Raw genomic sequence first — 23757 nt, 5'->3', positions numbered from 1 at the left:
GTTGGAGCCCCAAGATGCCACAAGACACATCTGAAGAAAAAGTTAAATGTGTTTTACAGAAGCCAAATGTGGAGCAATTAAACTTTTATTATGACAACGAAATACATGAACCTTTCCTGTTCCTGTCCAAGCTCTGCTAAGGACAGTTGGATGGCTGATTACCACTACCTGGAATTGTGTCTCCCTGACTATATTGCATATACTTTGGTAATTTCTGCCTACTCATAGTTTCTCTAAGTTGAATGCAGAGAGGAATTTCTGCTAGAATTAATGGGAGTAGAAACAAATAATGTTGTCTTCTTTTCTCTTCAGGAGTGCTTTCCCTGTGTCTCTGCTGTAGCAAAAAGGAGATGTTTGTAGTTTATATTTAGTGTAGTCATTTCATATAGACTGCCTGGTTTATCTGGTGTCCCAGAACTTGATTTGGCATTGCTTTCCTTTAATCCTTTTTGCTTAGATTATATTTTTTTCTTGAATTAAATTAGCTCCTCCATTGGAGAAGCACACACTCATGTTCTTGGATAGAAAACTGTAGGCATTCTGAAATGCTCTGTGGCACTGAAACTGTGGGGACAGTTTTTCCTCGTCTTTCCATGGCAGCCTCAGTGGAAAGAGGTAGTTGATGTAAATGGCTTAAACTACTGGTTTATGATAAGACTATATTTAAATAAAATGGTGGTGATTTTTTAGATGAGCCTAAAATAGGACCAGATACATTTGTATTATGGTCAAAAGTGTCTGAGAACACAGAGTTATGTACAGGAGAAAATATTCTTTTTGTTTGGGTTGAAATATTGTTTGTTTGTTTGTTTTACAGTGGCCCATCCTCAGGAGCCTCACCACCCCTCTGAAAAGCCAGTCATCCACTGCCATAAATGTGGGGAGCCATGTAAAGGTGAAGTACTCCGTGTTCAGGCCAGACACTTCCACATCAAATGCTTCACCTGCAAAGGTAAGACCTGGCTATTGATCTGTTAGAAATGAGTGTATTTATGCACTGGTACCTTGAACCAGTGATAAGAGGTTGCGCTTCCTGTGATTGGCCAGTTACAGATATTCTCTTTGCTCAGTCCAAATGCTTCTTGAACTCTCTCAGGCTTGGTGCTGTGACCACTGCCCTGGGGAGCCTGTTCCAGGGCCCAACCACCCTCTGGGTGAAGAACCTCTTTCTGAGATCCAACCTAAACCTCCCCTGACACAACTTCAGGCCATTCCCTCAAGTCCTGTCACTGGTCATCACAGAGAAGAGATCAGTGCCTGCCCCTCCTCTTCCCCTCATGAGATCTCTCCTCAGTCTCCTCTTCTCCAGCTGAACAAACCAAGTGTCCTCAGCTGCTCCTCACACGGCTCCAAATCAAGGCCCTTCACCACATTCGTTGCCCTCCTTTGCACGCTCTCTAAGAGCTTAATATCTTTCTTATATTGTGGTGACGAAAATTGCCACTCAAGGTGAGGCCTCCCCAGAGCAGAGCAGGGAAGGACAATCATCTCCCTCGACCGGCTGGCGATGCTTTGCCTGATGCACCCCAGGATATGGTTGCCCTCCTGGCTGCCAGGGCACCGCTGACTCAAAGACTTGGAACAGCACGTTCTGTTCTGAATACTTATGTGTTCATTCTTGTTCTTTTCTCCTGTACACTGGGTGCAAGCTAAACAATAGAAAATTGTACCTGAAAGAAATAAAAAAAAAAACTTAGCTCTTTTTAATTTTATTTGCAATTTTATTTACTTCATGCAGTTCTACGTAGACAATGAGTTTCATATATTTCCCAGACAGTGAATTAAGCTTGGTCTTCCATGCTTTTGAGTCTCTGGGCCTCTCTCTCCATTGGCTAGGATTTTCTAGGATGCACACACACTTTCATGGAGGCCTCACCTGTTTCGGAGCCCAATTTGGTTGTGTGTGTAAGGAAGCTGCATCTGCAGGCAGCTGTGTTATGGGAAGAGCTTTGCCTCCTGTCAGCCCTGGTTCTTCAAAAGGGTTCTAAGGCTTTGGGCTGTGGAGCTGCCTTGGGAATGGGGAGAGAACGACCCGTTGCACAGAGCGAGGACCTGAAGGGCTCTCGGCAGCTCCAGCTCATACCACTGAGCCCTCTGTGACCACAACAAAGACTCACTGTGTTTTTTTACAAAAAAGAGGTTTAATGAAGCATTAAATAATTATAGAACTATGCTTTGTGAATTCATGGCCTTTGAAGATGGGTGTTCTGGAGCAGGAGGCAATCCTGACTCCTTCATACAGCTTCTGTTTAATGAACAACAATGCAGCACTGGCTGAATTAAGTAACTGCAGTACGTAGGATGAAAGGTGAGAATAAGGAGAAATACACAGGCCCATGTGAAACAAGGGAAGCACCTGCTGATTCAGTTCCAGCATAGCACAGGAGAGATACAATCAAAGGGCTTCAGGCTCCAGGTGAATGTGGCCAAGCTGGTGGCAAACATGGAGTAGGGTGCTGGAGCAAATCAGAGTAACTGAGCAACTAAAACAGAGTAGAAGAATCTGTATTATGTAGTTTTTCACTTCTATTACACCTGTTACTTTTTCTGAAAGTCCATATCTAGTGCATGTACTGCAGATCCAGACTTTGTAAAGTGCCTCAAGCCCAGTTCCTGAGTTTCAGTTATATTTTTCATGTTCTAAACGTGGGTGGAATAGTACTGTAGTGTGATTGCTGAGTTCTTCTGCTTTCTGAATATATGGAATATAGCAGAAAATAGAAATAGTTGTTTTTGTATGTTACTAGAAGTCACTTGAGTTACTTGCATGTTGAAAAATGAATGGCTAGAACCTAAGAAATTATGTTTGTTACCTGTGGTTTTTAATTAAATACAGCTAAATAACTCAAAAAATGCTTAACTTTCTCCTCGATATTAACATCTTTCATCTGTGCCAAACTGGAATGGCATCAGCCTATCGTGGAAGGTGGCAAGGAGCACTATCTGCACTATTTCTGAAATGCTTTGGGGAAATGTGTATCTCTTTCTCTATTACAGTTGCTGTATTTCAAGCAGTACTTGATGCAATATAATCCTTAATCAGTTCAAAGCCAGCAATTGTTTCTTTTCTTGTTTCTGCCTGTAGTGAGTAGTGGTCTCAATTTACAGAAGACACTGGATTAGGATATTTTCAGCATCAGGCCAGATGAGACCCTTTGAGTCATGAAGGAGAATGCTAATTCAGACCAGGCAGCAAACAGTGTGCTTAGGACCTCCGATAAAGCAAGGGGGCAGATGGAACAGGGCTCTGGAATTCTTGTCCTGATGAATGCACCACATTAATCTTGCAATTTTTTTGGGTTTAATAGCTGCTTTTTTTAATTTTTTTTTTTTTTAATAGCTGGGTTTAATAGACTATTCTGTTGGTTGGGTTTACTAGGTTACATTTTTTTCCCCTACCCTAGAACAATATCTAAACTCATCTTGGCTTCTGTTTGTGAAAGTGTTTCCAATCTAATGATGGTTTAGTATTCTGTAATATTATCTATCTCATGACTGTTTACATGAAGATCACCAGAGAAAGGAGAGATATAGAAATATCATGCAAATGAAACTATGATTTATATCATTAACTTTTTAAGGAAAATTGAGTTTGTGAAAGGTAACTGGTTCCATATGTTCACTTATTGTTTAGTGGGAGGGGGTGACTGTGGCTTCTGCTGGTTGTAGTATCTGCATGTTCTAGTTTGATCTGAGAAGGTCAGTGCTGAATCTTAAGAGACTTTTCCCATGCTGCTCATTCAGTTTGTGCCTTATTATTTGAGTTTGCCAGGGAGTGTTGTCTGTTTAGAGTTCAGTTGTCTTTCACTGAAAGAAAGGAAAAGGGTGTGTATGGGAGGTTGCTCCAAATCCTGTTTTGAATCTTATACCCGGGCTGCAGATCTTGTATACTGTTTGCCTCTCTTACTTAAGTGAATGCAGTTTTTGTTTAAACCATATAGTTATTTACTTACATTGCATGTTGTCTGACCATATGCTTCATACAAGTGGGACACAGCAGTTCAAGTAAGTGGGTTTTTTTCCTCTTCATCTGATGAGTTTTTAATTTGACATGACTGCGACTCTACAGGAGGTGTATTACTCTATAAACCCTCCTTGGTTTATAGAGTAAGTTGTTAGCTAAAGAAAACAGCTGATACTGGGACAGAACTTATCAGCTGCATCTACAGGTGGCTTCCTTATCTTTCTCTTTTTTGTATACTAAACTTTGCTCTTGAGACTTCAACTCATACATCTGCAGCATGAAAGTCTTGAACAAGCTCATACTTGTCTAACTGTTTTCATACCTGCTGAAAGTGTTGAAACTTTTACTCATAGACTTAGAAGATGTGGAAAAAATCCATTTCCTCATAAAGCTGTCACACTAGTTGTATAGTTGCAGAGTTTCAGTGTGATCCTGTTCTTTGCTCTGGTATGTATTTCCTTTTTTTTTATTGCCATCCATGCTCTCAACTTTGTGTTTACATCATGCTGCAATGCTGCTTCCCTAGGTTATGTCAGAGCCTCTTAGGCACTCCATGACTGCTTGGCATGCATGTCAGTGATGGCTGTTGCACTGAAGGAACACAGTGACTTCAGTCTCCGAGCTGCATCAGCCAGCCCAGGACATGCTCATGCGTCATGTAATGTGATCAGACAGTCGTCTTCCCCTGTAGTTTGGTGCTGCATCCATCTCTGGAATCTTTCTCAGAACAGAGTAATAGCTTCCTGACAAAGATGACAAGTGAAACCTCCATGGACAGATGTGTTCCCATGCCCCCATGATAAGATGCACCTCGCTGTGACTCTGCCTGTTGAGAACCACGTGTGTCCCGCTGGTGTGTCCTATCTGCCTGGCAGGGCTGGCCAGTTCTATTTGTGGCTCCTGATAAGAGCTGGTAGAAAAACAAAGAGCTGAAAATGGTGTGGCTGTCCCCGGGAAGGTGAGCTCTGCCGCCCCCCCCCCCCCCCCCCCCCCATAGGCAAAGAATGTCAGGCAGGCAGCAGCTGACTCGGAGCTGGAGTTAACAAGGGAATGATGGACTGAGGAGGGATAAGAGAGATTTAGGAGTGCTCCTGGAGCACAATTCAGAGCAGTTGTCTTTTGCTGTTTTATAACAAAGTCACTTGCCTTGCTAAGGATTTACACTGGTTTGTGTTACAACTGCAAATTTAATTGGATTCTGTGTTACCTCCAGTTGTAATAAGTCTTAAGTTCTGTTTTAGTAGGAGTACACTACACTTACCATACCAACTTGTTAATGTCTACCAGGCAGTGGAAGCAGCAGGCTGAGAGGAGGGAAAGTTAAATGAGGAGGTTGGAGGGAGAGCAGATTGAGCTGGAGACATCATTGGTTTTGTCTTTAATAAGCATTAAAATTAACAAGAATGAATTCGTAGCTTATGAAGAAGTAAAAAGTTTCTTCTAAGTATATACAAGGATAACCTTTCTGGAAAAACTACGACTACTCACCACAATGCTGTTCCATATGTAACTGTGTGTGGGAACAGGCCCTAAATTACTCTGCATGAGCAGAGATTTTAATATCTCAATTTAAATTGTGATCTGATACAAATGATAATTTTCTACCATTGTCAGTTGATAACAGTTCATTTTACCTTATTCCATGCACTAGGAGAGGAAACTTGCTATAATAAGGCTTTATTATTAAGCCTGTGATTCATCTTCTGGGCTAGAGGGAAATGCTGGTTTCAATACACTGTATTGCTTAACAGAAAGAGCTTTAAGCTTTCATAGTAACAATGTAAAAGTTTACAGAGCTTGATTTTGGTACACGTAGAGATCAGTTGCATTATTTAGAAGGTAGTGTAGTATTTGCAGTAGGAGTATTTCAAATAGACATTGTCCCTGTTCTTGATGTTGAATATAAATTGGAAAATGTAGTTACCTTCCATAGGGTAATATAAACTAAAAGATATTTAATCTCATAGATAAGCAGTCCTGCCATAAGAATATAGATGGTGTCCTAAAGTTTTCTAGACCTCACTATCATAGAATCATAGTACGTTTTAGATTGCAAGGGACCTTAAAATCACCTAGTTCCAGCCCCTATGCCATGGGCAGGGACACCTTCCCCTAGACCAGGTTGCTCAAAGCCCCATCCAGCCTGGCCTTGAACACTGCCAGGGATGGGGCAGCCACAGCCATGAGGCATAAACATCTATAATTTGATTAAGCAATGCCAGGTGGAAATGTTTCACTGTGTATGTTTTATGTGCTATGGTGATATCAAATATCAAAAGGCAATTACCTGCTAATAATCTTGCTAATTATAAAGCCAAGCCAAGTCTTGGCATCCAGAAAGCATTCCACAATCCTAGAGAATTCCTCTGAGAAAAAACTTTTAGCTTCTATTAAAACATTGTTATAAATCAGCATAAAGCAGTTTCTTAATTATGGAATAAATGTGCTAATTTTCCTCCTTTGAGTTACATTTCTTTCAAGCTTATTTAGGAAAGCCCATATCAATATGTATTTCCAGAACTCTGTGTGGTATGTTTAGATTCCAGGCACAGGTCTGAGTTTTTTTATGTGATGGATTTTCAAGACTACATCATCTGTAGTTCAATGGGCTTGACAGGGAAGGGGGAGGGTTCCTAAGTTTAGATTGTGACTTTGAACTGGATCTTCCTCCCTTGAAGGACTGGGAAGAAGTTAGGGTCATGTAAGCAGACACTATATCAACAGTTGGAATGCGTTTTAAATCATTAGTTCTTTGACCTTTGATCTGTCATCAGATTCTTTCAGTGACAGCAGGAGGAGGCTGCAAATTGGCTGCTGGGTAGTTAATGCTATAAATAGTTCAGTGTGAGTGGATGGAAAGTTTAAATATGAAGACATTCTGATAGTAGATATCCCATGCAGTGCTTGAAAAGATCTCTGCATTTCCACGAATACTTCTGAAGAAGCTTGTGAACTCCCCTTCTCAGCTTGGTTATTGAAACAGCCTTTAACATTATCAAGTCAAGTCTTTTAATTTTTATCAAGAGTGTTTGTATTTTCTTTTTTTTTCCCCGTAAACCTGAGTGCTTTGGCTTTCATTTAAAGAAAAGGTAATTTCTAGTCATTAAAATATAAAAATTTTGGAAGATATGAGCCTGAAGTGCTCTAACAGGCAAATAAAACCAAAAAGGACAGAAATGTTACAGTATCCTGGTTTGAATGGTCAGGACTCTGGGGATCTGACTGAAGATTTGGAGGATTACAGCTCTACATCCTTTATCCATGGTAGAAAGTGCCATAGAAGGACATGAGGAAGATTAAGTTAAGATTTTAAGAGTGAAAATGAAAGAGAAGTACTTGTTGTTGAAGAGATTAGTACACAAATCTAATGAAAAAGTGAAAAGGGGGGCACACTGTTTTTTGTGTGCACAGGGAGACCAAAGGAGGGAGACATGTTTAAGGACAGCAAATCAGGTTTGAACAGTTGAGAAATGGGATTTGGTTGTTCTGGGAAGCTAACAAAGGTTAAAATTTCTCCCATGTCAGGAAATGGGATTCAGATGTGAATTCATCCATTCAGGCTCAGTTACAGCTGTGAGAGTAATTGCCATTTCTGCATTTGCATCTCTTAGCTGCTGTGTCTGGAAGGCTGCTCTTGTTCTTGCAGTGATACCTATTGGTATTTCACTTCAGGTTCAGTTTCTTCCCATTCTGAAGAGAGGAAGAGAAGGGACAGGTACTGATCTCTTCTCTGTGATGACCAGTGACTGGACCTGAGGGAATGGCCTGAGGTTGTGTCAGGGCAGGTTTAAGTTGGATATTAGAAAGAGGTTCTTCACCCAGAGGGTGGTTGGGCACTGAACAGGCTCCCCAGGGCAGTGGTTACAGCAGCAAGGCTGACAGAGCTCAAGAAGCATTTGGCTGATACTCTCAGGCACATGGTGTGACTGTTGGGGATGGTCCTGTTCAGGGCAAGGAGTTGGACTGGATGATCCTTGTTGATCCCTTCTAACTCATGATATTCAGTGTTTCTGTGATTCTGTAAAGTGGATCTTGCTTTGCTCTTGGACTTAGAATACTAGTGATGACAATTAGTTGATACTGATCTTAGTTTAGCTGGGCTTGAGGTCTCTTTCAGTGACCAAACATTTGACAGGAAACGAAATTAATTGCACTGCTTGGCTGATGTTGACCAATGCTGACAGATGCCATGTCAGATTTTTAAAAAGCTGCTGGATCCCTTTGAAAGTAGAGGGCCTGCAGGATGCTTTACAGGTGCTTGATTAGTGGGGCAGAGCATCCTTATGAGAATACAAAAAGTTGCTTGGGTTTGTTGTCAATGCATCCTTCATTTGCCAGACTTGGATGAGCTTTGGTTTTGTTCTATTCTTACATTCTTTATTTGCTTATTTAAAATCTTTTTAGAGAGATCTCTCATCTAGATAGTTACAGTCAAGCTATCCCAGGCTAAACTTTGACATTTTTCCATTGATTGCATTTTCTTCAAGGTTCATTTCCCACAGACCCGTAAATGACTTTGATCTCTACCTCATGCTTAGTCTAATGTGAAAGGTGTTTTAAATGGTTGAACGATTCCTGCCATTGTTCCCATCCTGATGCATGAACATTGGTGTTTCAGTGGCAAAGTGGGGAAGCTGTCACATTGCTACATTATATACAGCTGTTTGCTTGCCGTTGGGCTCACGTATGAGCTATTGGCTGTTAGATTGCTAGGAAGACTGAAATATATGCATATAAAATGTTTCTCTGTGCAGTGTTGTTTGTATCTCCTGTGATAAGGAGAAAAGCGAAGACTGAAGGACTGAAGGCAGTGTCATGGCATTGATTGGGAAGTTGATCAAGTTAAAACATCACTTTTGGTTTCAGTTGAGTGAGTGCTTGCATTATATGCCCGGGGGTTTCACTCAAGTACCCCACTGAGAATAACTTGTGTCATAATGACAGTGTCACTCAGTACTTGTGCAGGCAGGATGCTTGAAATGGAGGGTCAGGATTTTTCAAGGGAAGAGGAGAAGAGCCTGACTGGAGGCTAGAGGATGATTCCTAAGGGGATCTCAGACAATTTAGGAGAAGAGGGGAGAAATGCAAACTTATCTTTTGCTCAGGAGGGATTTGTATATCTCTCATCAGTGTATGACAGAAAAAGTCTCCAGTGACAGGAGTGTGGTAAATGGTCATCAGGATTTCTGTTTTTTAATGATGCCTTGCAATCTCTGCAGTGGTAGTGCTGCAGCATGGCTTCTGAGATTTATCATTCTCATGTGGCCTTTTGATGATGCTTCGATGTATATTCATTCTTTAAATTACTTATACCATCAAGAAAAGTGTTGATATAAGAAAAAAAAGGCAGAGAAAGGCTTGAAATGCAGAAACTTTAATAAGAACATGAACCTTGCTTTCATCAATATGGGATTTGTTAAACTCTTACACGAAAAAAAGAAACAGATTTTTCCTGTGTATTTGTTTGGATGATGTTGATAAACTGAAACAATGCCAAATTCCATTCTACCTTCAAACAAGAGATCCATTATGCCCTAAGAATAGCTGTTGTATGAATATTTCCCTACTTGAGAACAGCACCATTATTCTATGAAGCTTAGAAATACAAGAAAGAAATAAAACCCCAACAGGAAATTGAATTTGCACCTTATTTAATGCATGGTAACAAAGCAGATCATTAGATTTTTCTTAATAAATAGAATTCACTTCTGCAAACTGAGAGCCCTCTCTCAAGAGGGCAAGAGTCTGCTTGTGTGGTTTTGTTTCTTCAGTGTTGAAACAATTTTTACTTAATGTCAACATAGAGTTATTTTACTAAGGGCCTGGTTTTTCAATTCTCACTGACAATAAGCCTGAGGAAATCCTGCATAATGCTCAGTAGGATCAAATCCTACTTCCATTCTCTTTGAAAAAATCTGATCTCTTCATTTTCATCATCTCTGTTAAAGCTTGGAAGTGACTCATCTTAAGAATGGTCCTGGTCCCGTGGAGATCCCAGGCAGTTGGATTGCTCTTGAGCAGCTGCATTTTGTCATAATAGCCCAGGTTTGCATACACAGACCCTGTAGCTTTGAGAGCTGACAGCAGCACTGACAGCGTCTCCAATCCTTTTGTCCTTTAAGGATGCAAAAAAGTAGCTCCAGAGAGTAGTTCAAGACAGAAAAAGCTGGCAGGTGGGTGTTTTCCATACAGTGGGAGGCAGAACTGTATTCCAGCTTATTCCATTCACAAGAGAGGCAGGATTATTTGTTTGTAAAATGAAATTCTTTGATATACAGACTCTGAGAAAAAGGCTGCATTCCTCCTGGAGCTTTTGAAGATAATGATTTTCTTTTTTCATTTAAAGAAAAATGCTGATTTTTTTTGTCTCTATGCTTGTGGTACCATAGGGAACAGAAATGCTCCCCAGTGTCTCCTGTTTTAGAAGGGAGATCTTGGTCATGTAAACAGAATGTCTTCCCATCATACTGAGAAGGAAGAATCTTGGGGAAATGTTACTCTCCTGTAGAAGTATTTCTATGTGATGGATGTTTACAGAATACTTCTTGCATTTTGCCTTCTCAGATGTGATTTGTGCATCACTATTGGCTCCATGAAGTAATTCTTTCAAAGTTGTTTTTCCCATCAGTATAGGAAAAAACAAGAATATAGTTTGACATTTCCTATTAACTGTCATCACTTAGGTTTATTTTTTTCTTTGATGACATGATACGTGTATCACAGCAATTGCTTAGGTCACACCGTTAGGATGTGTTGTACATATGTAGCATTCACAGCTGATTTCTCTTCACTGCCTCTGCTGTTTGTGGCATGAATGTTGCTGGGCATATGGTCTTTCTTTTTAATAAAAAACAATCACAATTTGTACATCTTTTCTGTGTTACTTCTATAGTGGTCATAAATATGTGTGCTAAGGCACTGTGTTTCAGCTTGAAGGGTTATATTGTCAGAACCATGACTTCTGCACAGTTGCCAAAAGCAGAAAAAAAAAAAAGAACAAAAAGCTGTTTAAATCCTTTCCCTGTTGTACAGCAAGTGTGGATACAGTCATGTTCGTCCTTTCTGGTTTGATCTCTGACTCAAAGTGAAAGCAGCAGGCTGGAACAGCATTTTTCCAACCATGGATGTTAACAGTCTGGGTGACCCTTGTTTTGCCCATGTAGCTTAAAGCTGTGATTAGTGATAGGAACACATGTGCTAAATTGACTGCAAAAATCCGTTGTAATGTGGGGTTGCCAGAGTTTGTCTTTTAATTCTTTCAGATTGGTGTGTGCTTCCTGCTGTGAGAATGCCAGAGATGATGAATCTGCTGGTGGATCACTTCTGCTCGTGCCTGAATTCATGACTTGCCAGTATGAGACAGTTTAACTCAGAAATTCTGAGTTATTGACAAAATGAATTAGAGATTGGGTGGAAAGGAGACTTCAGAAAGAAAAGGGCGATAGAGGAAGCTTCTTTTTAATAATAGTAATTACTATCTTCAAAAGACTTGCCCAATAATTTAGCCCCCATTTTTGTCAGTAGGCTTGAATCTCTGTAGCAATGCATGCAAAGAGGGTAGAGCCAATAACTGGAATGCATGAACCCTTTCATTCAAAGTCTGTAGTGTTTTTTGCAATCTATGATCTGCCACAGACCTCTGTATGATACGTTGAAGCTGGATTTTCAGAAGAAGCTGGAACAGAGATGGCAGTAAAAGTTCCTTTTGATCATCCCAACCTATTAGACCATTGCCTTGGCAGGTAAAGAGGGCTGCAATGACCGAATGAGTTCTCCAAAAAGTGACTCATTGGTAGAACTGGGGACCACAGTGAAGAGCCAAAGAGTTCATATATGCAGCTTCTGAGGCAGATACAACTGCATGCTGAGTGACTTCAGCTTGAGGCTGAAATGTATATAGACTTGGATGTTAAAGCTACAAGTTAAATTAAAAATGTGGTTTAAATAATTGCACAGACACATGACTAGCTCTTTATGAAATTTAGCAGCTTCTGAAGCATCTGGTATTGACCACTCCATGACCATGCTCCAGTTCGTGCACTGTAACCACAGGATCTAATAGTCTGAATACTGAAGTAATCTCTAACAATTTTCTGACATTAAAGCAGAATTCTCAGTTACTCCATGACTTAATTGTAAGGATCCACTCAGAGTAACTTAGAGAAGCAAACCTATTTAAGTAGGCTTAGGTCTCGCCTCTGGACCTGCAGTGGAAAGTTACTACGTGGTGCCAACTCAGGAAGAGTCTAAGGTGATGTGGTGTGGAGGTCACAGTGCTTTCTGCCCAATGGTTACATGATATTGTACCATTAGTTTGAAACTAATATTTGAAACAAAATGGAGATCAGTAGAAGAAAACGAAGGAATGAAAGAGGGGTTTTTTTTCTGGAGGTGTACCTAAAAACCAGCATGGAACATTTGTGAGCAGTAGTTCTTTTTAATTCCTCTCAGTCACTGATAATTCAGTTTTGGCTGCTTGTGGATTTAGTGCTACCATGAAATGTAATTTGTTTGCACGTGAAATATTATCATTGTTCTATGTAGAAATGTGAAACTGGAAAAATGCTAGTACTGATACTGCTTTAATTCTAAGCTGCATTATAGTATATACTGTTCTATTAATTATTGTTACAGTAACAGTCATTAGATATCCAGGGCTGGAAAACAGACAAACAGAATTTTAAATCCCTGCCCCAAATGCCTTGCAATGTTAATTTTCAAGGCAGGTAGTTTATAAGATATTAGCCCATTATAATGGGAGTGAGAAAGAATGTTGGGCACAGTGTTGTGCTTGGGACTTGTGGCAGAAAGAAGAATTGAACATAGTTCCCCTGATAATCTTTCTGTATTTCGTATTTTAATTTTTCAAGGACTTTGCAGCTGCAGGGACCTAGAATGCTTCTTATTTAGTTTTCCTTGATAATCAAAATTTCTGATATACAATATTTCTGATATTTGATCTAAATGTACTTGAATGTTTTGAAGACGGATGAAATGGAATTGCTTGCAGAGTAAGCCAATGTCCTAGCCTGCTGTGAAGAGTGGTCTCTCTTATTGAATTACACAGATACAGCAATATACAGAGGAGCAGTAGGAGTGGCTGAAACCAAAATACCTGGGAGCAGCTGCATATAAATTTTTGGTGCTACTGGGAGACACTAAGTAGGTAGTTTCAAGTTCTTTGTACAATCCAAGCTAAAGGCACAGTGTGAAATTCAATCTCCCATCTCCCATGGCACTCTCTCTTCATGGGATTTGGCTGTTATAGGCAGGATTGCTTTCTGTCTCTGTGTTGACCAGAAATGCCAATGTAGCACTGTGAGTATTTTCTTAAAGCAAAAAAGGCATCTGGTTGTGATGTGTTTTGGTTTGGGTGAGTAAGTATTTTACAGTGGAAAAACTGCCAAGTCACAGAAATCCTTGACTGGTTATTCACCCTTTTATTGTTACAATTATTTTTCCCAATAAATTTGTACTTGGCCACAAGTCTCTATCCAAATATTAGAGTTGTTTACCTAATCCATGAAGTACAGGGAATATAGTGTATAAAAGACTAAAGTGAGATCAATTCAGATTAGGCACTCAAAGGTAATGGTAGTTCTTAGGATATTGATTTGTTCAGAATACAGGTGGAGAATAATCTTCTATTGACTTTATTTGGTGTCCAATATACTGTTATATAGTTTGGTTGCATATATCATGAAGTCTGTATAGTGGAGATGTGGCTAAATTTTTAATGTTTGACTATCTCTTCACTGCAGCTTTCTCCCAATATTTATGTCTAAATTAATAATGTAAAATCACACTGAATATTTCAAAGACCATGCTTTTAAAAACAAAACTAAAAGTATTGGTGCAGCAATGGTGAAGCAGCTCAGTGCTACCTAGGGACTGGAGTAGTTAATCTAAACCAGGCAACATTTCAATAGTATTAATTATTTTCTGGGAGAATCAGCTCCTTGAAAGCTTCTTAAAGGATGTGGTTGCATAAAAAATGTATGCTAGTGTAAAAAATAATAAAATCTGTTCTATTTATGGAATCATGTATTTTCTTCTGCTCACATCCATCCCCAGAAGCGAAAGTAAGATTACATTGGTACAGATAACTGTGATAACGCGATTAACTGGATGATGCAAGGTAACTGAGCTCTTGGCAACTGAGGACCAAGTACATTAAAGTTAAGATGATGTGGACAAGGACAATCTTCATTACAAGCTCTCCTTTAGCCAGAAAACACCAGCCATGTCCTGGGATGTCCAGGCACGTAGTGACAGTAGGAGAAAGCAAAAATCTGATAGAAGGGAGTAAGACCACCAAGGTCATCTCATTTGACAGCAGATGACATCCTTAGTAGGTATATTTTTCTAATCTGTCTGTGTGATGTGTTTTTTCCTTCCAGTGTGTGGGTGTGACTTGGCACAGGGAGGGTTTTTCATCAAGAACGGGGAATACCTTTGCACCTTGGATTACCAGCGCATGTACGGCACCCGCTGCAATGGCTGTGGAGAGTTCGTGGAAGGAGAAGTAGTGACAGCTCTGGGAAAAACTTACCATCCAAGCTGCTTTGCCTGTACTGTTTGCAAGTAAGTCATCCCTTTCAACTAGCATAGTGTGAACCCAGTACAAGGAAAACAGGGAAAAAGGTTTCACCATGAGACATAAGTCTCAAGACGTATTTCTCTTTTTGGAAGCAATTGGCTGGAAAAGATCTGCTGTAAATCTAACTTTAAGGGTCTTCAAAATACCACTCATTTGTTTGGGGGACGCAGCTGCTGCGTTACATATAGTTCCTGTTCTCAGAAAGTTACCCTCATGCCTGAAGGAATTATCAGGCTTGGATGTTGAGGTAATGATATGGGTTGAGTTGAGTTCAGGAGATCAGCCCAGCTTGGTTGGAGAAATGAGGTAAAGCAAAATTCTGGATGCTACATTTGGGCTATGAGAACAGTTAAACAATTGAAAACATACTGGAGACTGATTTTCACATCATGTAAGAACACATGGCTTTGGGACAACTGTGATTCCCCCTCTTCTTCCGAAATGCTGCTTCTTGTCCCCAGTAACAGAGCCAGTCTTCAGTTCTACAGCAAATAAAAAGAAGTTAGTTAAGGCTCTCTGGATGGGAGAAAGGTGGCATTTTTAACTTCTATCTCTAATGAGTAGTTGAAGTACTTTATCCTGTGGCCTGGGACCTTTTCTATTGAAAGTATTTTGATTGTTTTTCTGTTTTTAAATAGTGTGTGAATTTACTGCATGTTGGTAGTCGTATAATGTGTATGTTTCAGTTTTATTTCCCAAGGACAGCGTGAAACCTGATGATATCGTATGAAACATGACATTAGTTTTATGTGCATTGACTTGCATCAATCTTTTTATGTTGAATGAACAAAAGATGAGTCACTGGAATAGATTAATGAAATGCACTATTGCTGCTGATTTATTTTTGACCCACTTAGGAATGGCAGTGGAAAGGAAACAATGCCTTAAACATTTTGGCTTGTTGAAATCAGCAGCTGTTCTTTTGTTAAGCAGTTTTGGAGTGAGGTGGGGTGTAGCAGGGGTCTGTACTTAGCAGCTAAGCTCCTTATTAAAGATTTGGAGTTAAAAAACGTTTTTCATCCTCTGCTTTATGCACCAAATAAGAGTTAACAGCAATGTCAACTTCTGCCTAACACACATTCTTAACATTTATGAGTGACTAGCTCCACATTCCTTCACTAGCCTCAAGAACAGTTCCAATTCTTCCTTTGAGTTCTCTTCTGTATCATTTGCTATCCACAACATCATGCTGAGACCATCATAAATGTAGCTGTTGTGTCTTAGCAGATTTCACTGTCTCTACTATTCAGATAAAATAAGTTTGATAGTCTTTTTTAAATGAAAATACAAGGCAAGTCTAACCTCTGCTCTGCTTGCATCCATGGATTGGATTTCTTCCAGTGCCTGGCTTTGCCAAGGCCACATTGCAGAAACTATTTGGCCCGAGTTTCTGTAAAATATTGATTGCACTGGAGGAAGGCAGCAAACTCAAAGCATAGGGAACAGAGGAAAATTTCTGGCATAACCTTTGCAAAAATTTGTTTTTCTCTTTAACTTTCCAGGCGTCCATTTCCACCAGGCGATCGCGTTACCTTTAATGGAAGGGACTGTCTCTGTCAGATGTGTGCTCAGCCCATGGCCTCCAGTCCAAGAGAACTGTCTGCCTCAAGCAGTAAGTATTTCTGAATTTCTGAAGGCTCTCACTTTACCACCCTCATCAGCATTTGATTGCAACTAATGTAATTCACCTTTAAAAAAGTGAACTATCTCTGGGAACCATATTTTTTTTTTCCTCTTTTTCTTCAATAAAGTGCTTGGTACCACAGGTGGGAAGAGACACACATTTCAATATGAAGAAGTGACTTTTCCCCAATGACTGGATTTTTAGAAGGGCTGATTTTGCTTTGATAGGCACTTGAAAAGTATCTAATTGATAAAACCTGAGGTTTCGGAGTTGATAGATTACCTTTTTTTCATACAAAATTGTGCAGGTTTAAGTATTCAAAAGAGGACAAAGTCAGAGGAAATTAATTTTCTTCTACTATTTAAGACTTTAATTAAATTATCCTTTAAAAGGAGTATCACCAAGCTCGTGCTTCCATTAGATTGATCCACAATGATACTGTGATCAGAACCTCAAGAAACAAATATAAATAAGACAGAAAGCAAGTTAAAGGGGAAGAGAGAGAATGAAGAAAGTTTGGGAGGGAAATTAACTTGGCTTGCTATTGGGGTTTAATGCTTTTTAAAGATAATTTGTAAATTACTGATATTAATCTCTGCCTCTGGTAGTTAATTTTTTTGATCTTTGGGGATTTCTGGTTCTTTCTCTGACTGTTGGATTGTACTCAGCGCTCACCCAGTGCAGTTTTATAAATCAAAATGGCCACAGCTTTCCTTGTGACACTGGGTAGTTTTCCGTTGGTGCTGGTTTCCTTCAGGGAGACACTGTGTGTTTTGTACTGGTCCTTGGCTTTGAGATCCTAGGATTATAAAGTGTTATGTAAAGGCAAAGATGGATGATGTTTGTGCTCAGCGGATGAGTCAAGTGAATCTCAAGTTATCTGATTTGCCTCGGAACATGTAATCAAACACTTAGACAAATGGAAAATGAGAGACTTTTTTTGTTATCGTGCCTTTCCGTCAGTTAAGTGATGCTTTTCCACTATAACTGTAGATTTAGAGCTGAAAATGCACAGGCCTAATCAGTTAAGGAAGAATTTAGGTATTTATGAGGTAAAAATTTTTTCAGGCACCCAGAGAATCCTTCTGAGACAAAGGAATGATGAGGCAATTGTATATGAATTACTGATGTTTAGGAGGCATAATTGGCAAGCAACTGCACAGCATAGGGACCTTGGACAGTACTGATGTTGTTTTTCTAAGCACTGCCACAGCATAGAATAATCTGGATCACATTACATCAGAGGCGGCACACCTGTCCAGCAGAGTGGCACTTCCCACATCCATGACTCCAGGTGCCAAAATGTCCCTAAAAAATGACACACTCAAGTTGTCTGATAGTTAGCAAGCAAAAGAGCTGGATAGTCACTTCCTGATAGCCACAGTCTGTGCTTGAATTGCTTCTTGTGAAGCCACAGGTAACAAGGACTATAAGTAACCTTTCCTGCAACTTTTAATGAGATTTATTGCTCTTTTTAATTAAAATTGGGTCCTGCTGGACAAACTGCCTTACCAGTATACACAGCAAGAGAGCTCCTGCTCCTAACAGTTTGGAGTGCACTGCTTGGAAATCTTCAGCTACCTGCTGTGTTACCTCTTGGTCTTTTATGGATAAAGACTTATAGAAAGGTATAGTGTAGAGTTTCTGGTCGTTTTAGAGCAAAACTCTCCAAAACAGACAAATGAAAGTGAGATCAGCATGTGTTTATAAGTTCAGAACTACTCAATTAAAAAAATATTAATGAAGTATCTCCTGTCTTCAAAGATATGCCAGCTGCTGCTTTATCTTTGTGCAAAAGTTTACTTAGATATGGAGAAGTCTTTCTTGCTGGCACCAAAGAGCAAATTTCAATTAGTGTAAGTTATTTCAGATTGCTTCCATGTCTATCCTGCTAACTAAATCAGACATATAATTTTTTTTCCAAATGCTTTGCCCTTTTTTGAAATAATTTTTTTAATACAAGTTCTTTTAGAAGAGAATCTCATTCACACTATGCAACTATTTTATATCCTATATTGCTGTCAGCTTCCCCTGATTGCTTTCAGGTAGATCACTAGAGGAAGCTTTCCTTAAAACAAAGGAAGTTTGAAGTCAGGGAATTCAATAGACTGTAAGTATATCAGGTTTGATTGGTCTGTGTCATGCAAAAGGAAGTCTTCTGTCCTAGAATGTCTGCATTAATGTTGACATGACATTTCCTGGTGTCTGTTACTTCACACAAGTGAAAGCTTACTGACAGCTTTGCTTGGATGATTTCAAGGAAAATCAAATGCCTCTAAATACAGGGGTTAACATGAATAACATGAACCTAAATATTGTTGCACTCTCTTGTCGTGCACACCAGGGAAAATCACATGGGAAAATACCGAAAAACTATTTTCCTTTTTTGTTTAGTATTAGTTGGGTCCATGATACTTATTTACCTTCTTTACATTAATAATATGTTTCTTTCACTGCACACATATCACCTGGAATAATTATAGTTATTTTCTTGGAGAACCATTTCAGTGACTCCTTTTTTTATTCTAAGACAGTCTCTCTCAGTATACAGATGCTATAGAGTAATCTTAATTTATAATTTGCACAGACCTGTTCCTTAGACACAGTTAGATGTACATAGACTTTGGGATCTTCATTCATTCAGCACAGAATCTAATACCAAATACCAGTAAATAACTCTGCAGACAAATGAAATGTGTGGTGTTTGGCTTTGTTCTTGTTTTATTTCATATGACAGCTTGGTAAATGAGATGTGATCTGTAAAGCAAAGTGACTGGGACAGTTGTAGAGCAGCACAGAAACAGGGGACAACCAGATAACACTGATTAAAAGCGTGGTGTTGATGGCTTGGATAGTTCAAGGTTTTCAAGATTCTGTCAGAGACATATAGTTATTTTCTTTGGGGCCCAACAAAGGAGTAATGCAATAATGTATCCCAGTGATTGATATTTATCTTTTAAACAGTGTCCAGGTTTTGTATGCAGCATCACGATTGCCTGGTTTGTAGTGTCTTAGGCTTTTTCTGCTTTCTGTTGTGTTCTAGCCACATGCTAACATGTTTAAGGTTCCCATTGTCTTTCCAGAAAAGCAGTTGTGCAGGCATCTATTATTTCTAAATTTTAGTCAAAACTGCAACTAACCTGCATGGCTATTTGGTGATGGGTGTCCTGCTTCCTCACCTCCTCTGTTTTACCTTCTTTTAATTAAGATCACCTGTATTATATGTCTGTTCCATACCTGAAACTCTCATTTCACCGTCCCTCAGCATTTTGTGTTGCATATTCAGTGGACTGGGTTTGAAGGTCACCTATAAAAATCTGCAAATTATGCATTTTTTGCCCCTAATTCCGTGCTGTGATTTAGAGTGAAGAAGAGTCAAAGTAAAAATTTTAATGTTTTTGTTGTAATTTTTTGGTTTTATTTTATGTTGTTTGGGGATTCATGGTTTATTGTTTCCATGTTGTCAGAGGAGTGATTATCTGGTGGTTACTTCCCTTGGATCTGGGAATTCTGAGTGTAGCTTCTATTTTTTATATATATGTTTTATGTATCAGGCTAGGTACTTAAATTTCAAGGGTTTGTTTCTACCAGCAAAATGAAAAAAATCATGCTGCCTTAGCTTAGTAGTATGTAGTGGTTATAAGCAAATTGACAATGGTCTGGTGCTTAGATGATGCAGTCTTAAATATTGCACTTTTGCCTGAGTCTTATGAACACTAAAGTCATAAAAATTAGAAAATTGGTGTGATTTTAACTTGTGTAAGAAGAAATCGAAGAACCTAAAGTCTGCCTAAATCCTTGTTATTCATCTGTGTTACGGTTAGGTACTTGTGAAAGAGCAGGGGGACCTTTACAATACATCTTTCCAGCCCCCAGCATCTCAAACTATTTTATTCCCCAGTGATCAGATGAGGAGTGACTGGGGGTGCACACTCTCATGATTTTTATTAGCATTAGCATGTTGAACAGAGGCAACTAGACTGGCCACATTTACAGATTACCCTCTTTGATACAAAACAGAAAGGGACAAACATACAAAACAGTAACATGAAATCTCCACGTGGAGATAAAATGCCCTCCATTAGGGCATTTTATCAGTGAATTCTCATCGAGGCAGCTGGTAGATGACCTGGTGCAGACATTTGAATATAAAATTCTCTAGTTTAGTCAGACCTTCATTTTTAAAAAGTACCACACTGGCTTGCATTTCTTCTTGTAACACACAAGATGTGTCTTAAAAAGTGCATCTGAGAGCAGAGCAGCCATACAGAGATCCACACACTGGGGACAGGCACGTGAGGTGGTGCCAGTGGTCTGTGCTGGTGGAACTTGAGCCAGCAGTCCTCTGGCTCAGGCATCATCTGTGAAATCCTGAAGAGACTACGTCTTTGAACACAGTTTAATACATTTCCCTCTTCCTCAAACAGAGATTTTTTTTTTCCTTCATTTCACTTCACTATTTTCAGCATAAGCACTTCAGTAATAAATGTGTTACATTACCTCTACTTGAAGTTGAGCCCTTTCTCTGTTGGTTCCTTATCTGGTTGCTGGTACAGAAGTTTTAGTTATTTTTAATTATCTTTTTGCTGAAGGGTTGAGCCTTTTTAGTGATGTGCATGAACTAGTTAAGAAATTGCATTTCAAATGAAAAGTGAGCTTCCTAGAAGGATAGGACAAACCTCCTTATCCAAAAGAAACTGGAGCATTACAATCACCTAACAGGAGTTTTTATTTGAAAAAGTCACCTTTAAAATGGTGGCACAGGCTTCCAGAGTTGTTTCTTCTTCAGTGAAATAGATACTTGTGTCCTGTACATGCAGAAGTACCCAGTGATGGATTTGGAAAGAAGAACAGGGAAGATATTTCGACTTCCCTTTCTTTGTAACAGTCTCTCCTGTGAGTTAATATCATTACAGTACAGCCAAGGCGTGGACCAGAGTTTTCAAACTGGCCAGTGTTACATGTGCATGAATAATCTTTGGTGCAGCTGTTCCCCAGCCAGCCGGTGTCCACGTGGGGATTTCACATTACTGTTTTGTATGTTTGTCCTTGTCTGTTTTGTACATTATGTTCTGGTTCAAAGAATGTCAGTTCTTTGGGACAAATGCTTTCATGCCTATCAGTACAGAGTCTAACACAGTTCGATTCTGGCTCGCAACTGGGGTTCTTTGCTCTATTGTGATATAAATAATTAGCTTAATGCTTAACGAACCTGTGGGAGAAAGATATCTTTGTTAATTATTCAATAGCCGTATCTCTTCAAAAATGATGAAGTTGGTAAAGCTCCCAGTGAATATCTGAAACTCCCAACAAGGTTTCTGGTAATAATGAAGTAGAACAGAGCCAACATACCATACCTGTTGAAGGTGGGCAGGAAAAAATAGGAGTCATCTTTTACCCACTGCTCAGACAGTGGCAGGAAAGTGAGGTTGTTTTTGAAACAACAGAGCGTCAAAATGGAGAAGAAGCAAATTTACTTTGCAGTCCTCCTTTAAAGGCTGTCTAATTCTTAATGCAGTTCCATATTCAGGACATAACTGTCCTTTCATTAGATAAAAATATAGATGATCGTTGCCAGCATTCAGAAATAATGTCAGAGCTGATTTATAAGCATCACAGATTTCTCCATCAGAAATTAGCTAAAATGGGTACAAAATTCCTTTTAATTATAGCTCTTGGAAAAGGTCTGCAGCTTGGATTTGTAACTGTTCAGCCACATTTGACTCATTTTTCAGTATTTTGTTCTTTAGCCTTTTTTTTCTGAGCTGTCTGAAAACTCCTTCAGTTCCATAGGGAAGACTTCAAAAGTGAAGGGGAAAGTTGGCTGGCTGTTTGTAAGCAAGCTATCTGCAGTGATTTTTAGCTTTAAAGGGTATTGAACAACATCCAACACATGATTTTGAGCTTATTCTTAGGAAATATTCTACAGTTTCACGCTGTGTCAAAGCTACATAGTGTATAGGTATTGTACAAGTACTTGGCACAGATGTAGATAGGCTTGGTCTGTGAGACACTGAGCTCAGTTTTGCCTTAAGGGATATGCACCCACAATATCCATAAACTTCAGTGAATGCCCTGGGGAACTTAGACAGGCCCAACAGTTTCGAGTGTGAACATGCATTTTTAAAATTTTAAATTTTTAAAATCCTGTGTATAATTTTGAACCTTAAGGGTTTCATATTTTCTTTGTGCTGTAACATGAAGATTTTCTCATTTTATTCTTGGCTTATCTGCTAAAGATACAGAGGCACTTACGTATCTCTGTGGCATTCAAGCCTGTGTTTAGGTACTGGAGATTCAGTTGAGGTTTTTGTGAATTTGCCAGAAGGGGCTCATGTTGTCCTATACTACTTTTTTTTTTTTTTTTTTAAGTTACCATAGAATAAAGTCATAACACAGACATCATTGTGGATTGATTTCAAACATTGCGATTTAAATCATTGATTTTAATTATGGTTTGTCTAAGAACCCAGGAAGCCTTGATTAGATTGACTGATTGTAACCTTGGTTTACATTTAGATTTTTAATTATAAAATACTAATTGATAAACATGAGGAAACTTCATATCTGTACACACATAAATTAATATACCTCTGCATAAATTCATCATATTCTTTAACATCTGTATTTTTCCCTAACAACTACTTTTGCTCATGATTTATATCAAGTTGTATTTGAATGGAAGTTGAAAATTTATTTAGAACGCATAATGTATGATTGTGGATTTTTTTAAATTTTAGAAACTGTCTGACATCTGCTAGACACATGAAGAACATAAATTAATTAAAATATAATTTAATTCTGAAACTGATGATTTTTCAAGGTTCTGTAGCTTATAGAACTATTTCCTTAGGATCACCATGTCCTTAAAAATTTGAATAGTGGTAGATCTTATCATACCTGATTTTTTTCAGAGATAGGAAAAGGAAGTTTTTTTCATCAGGTGATGAAAGCAAGTTTATTCTCTGTGTTTTCAGAGACCATTTGGATTTTTAACTTTGATTTAATTAAAATTAAGATTTTAAATTCTGATTTTAGATTAAATCCTTTCTTTTTTTCAGTATCACTATTTAATTCTCCTTACTTTAATCTAAATTTGATTGTAATAGCCTTGCAGGGCAACTACATTTATGATTTAATATATTGAGCTTACAGTGGTTCTAAAATTTTACCATGACCCCCTTTATAAGAATAAAAGAAGCAAATCAACATGCATGATGTGATATAAAGTTCAGAGAAATGATGCAAACCCAAGCACAGTTCCTTTCTGGCAAAAGCCATTAGATTGTGCCTAAGAATATGCAGCTCTTCCAATGACACTGAGATATTTGTATGATTGTTCCAAGATGAATTATTCTTTTGAAGAATGTCTGCAATTTTTGAGGCATTTTCATCATTTGAATTGCTTTCTTGGATTAATTTTAGTCCTCGCTTATGTTTCCTAAAAATGGCTAAATTACTCAAGTGGCCTCCATTTGCTCAGTTATTCCTTACTTTACAAGGACTGGTATCTTCACTGCTGCTTTATAAATTGCCTTAGATCCTTCTCTGGAGGTGCAGCAGCTTTGT

General features: G+C 38.8%; 1 protein-coding gene across 15 annotated transcripts in view; it reads left to right on the top strand.

The window, feature by feature from the left end:
- The window catches only part of ABLIM1 (actin binding LIM protein 1), a 201083-nt gene that overhangs the window by 93721 nt on the left and 83605 nt on the right, over nucleotides 1–23757 (top strand). For all 15 annotated transcript variants that reach the window (XM_064663410.1, XM_064663409.1, XM_064663405.1 and 12 more), the window contains exons 2-4: nucleotides 818–952; nucleotides 14365–14548; nucleotides 16067–16176. In XM_064663410.1, the coding sequence (XP_064519480.1) occupies nucleotides 818–952; nucleotides 14365–14548; nucleotides 16067–16176 (429 nt within the window). The remainder of the gene's footprint in view (nucleotides 1–817; nucleotides 953–14364; nucleotides 14549–16066; nucleotides 16177–23757) is intronic.

This window comes from Pseudopipra pipra, chromosome 8, assembly GCF_036250125.1.
Source record: "Pseudopipra pipra isolate bDixPip1 chromosome 8, bDixPip1.hap1, whole genome shotgun sequence".
Lineage (NCBI taxonomy): Eukaryota > Metazoa > Chordata > Aves > Passeriformes > Pipridae > Pseudopipra > Pseudopipra pipra.
The sequence above is the reverse complement of the archived record's forward strand: the minus strand, read 5'-3'. Positions and strand labels throughout refer to the sequence as shown.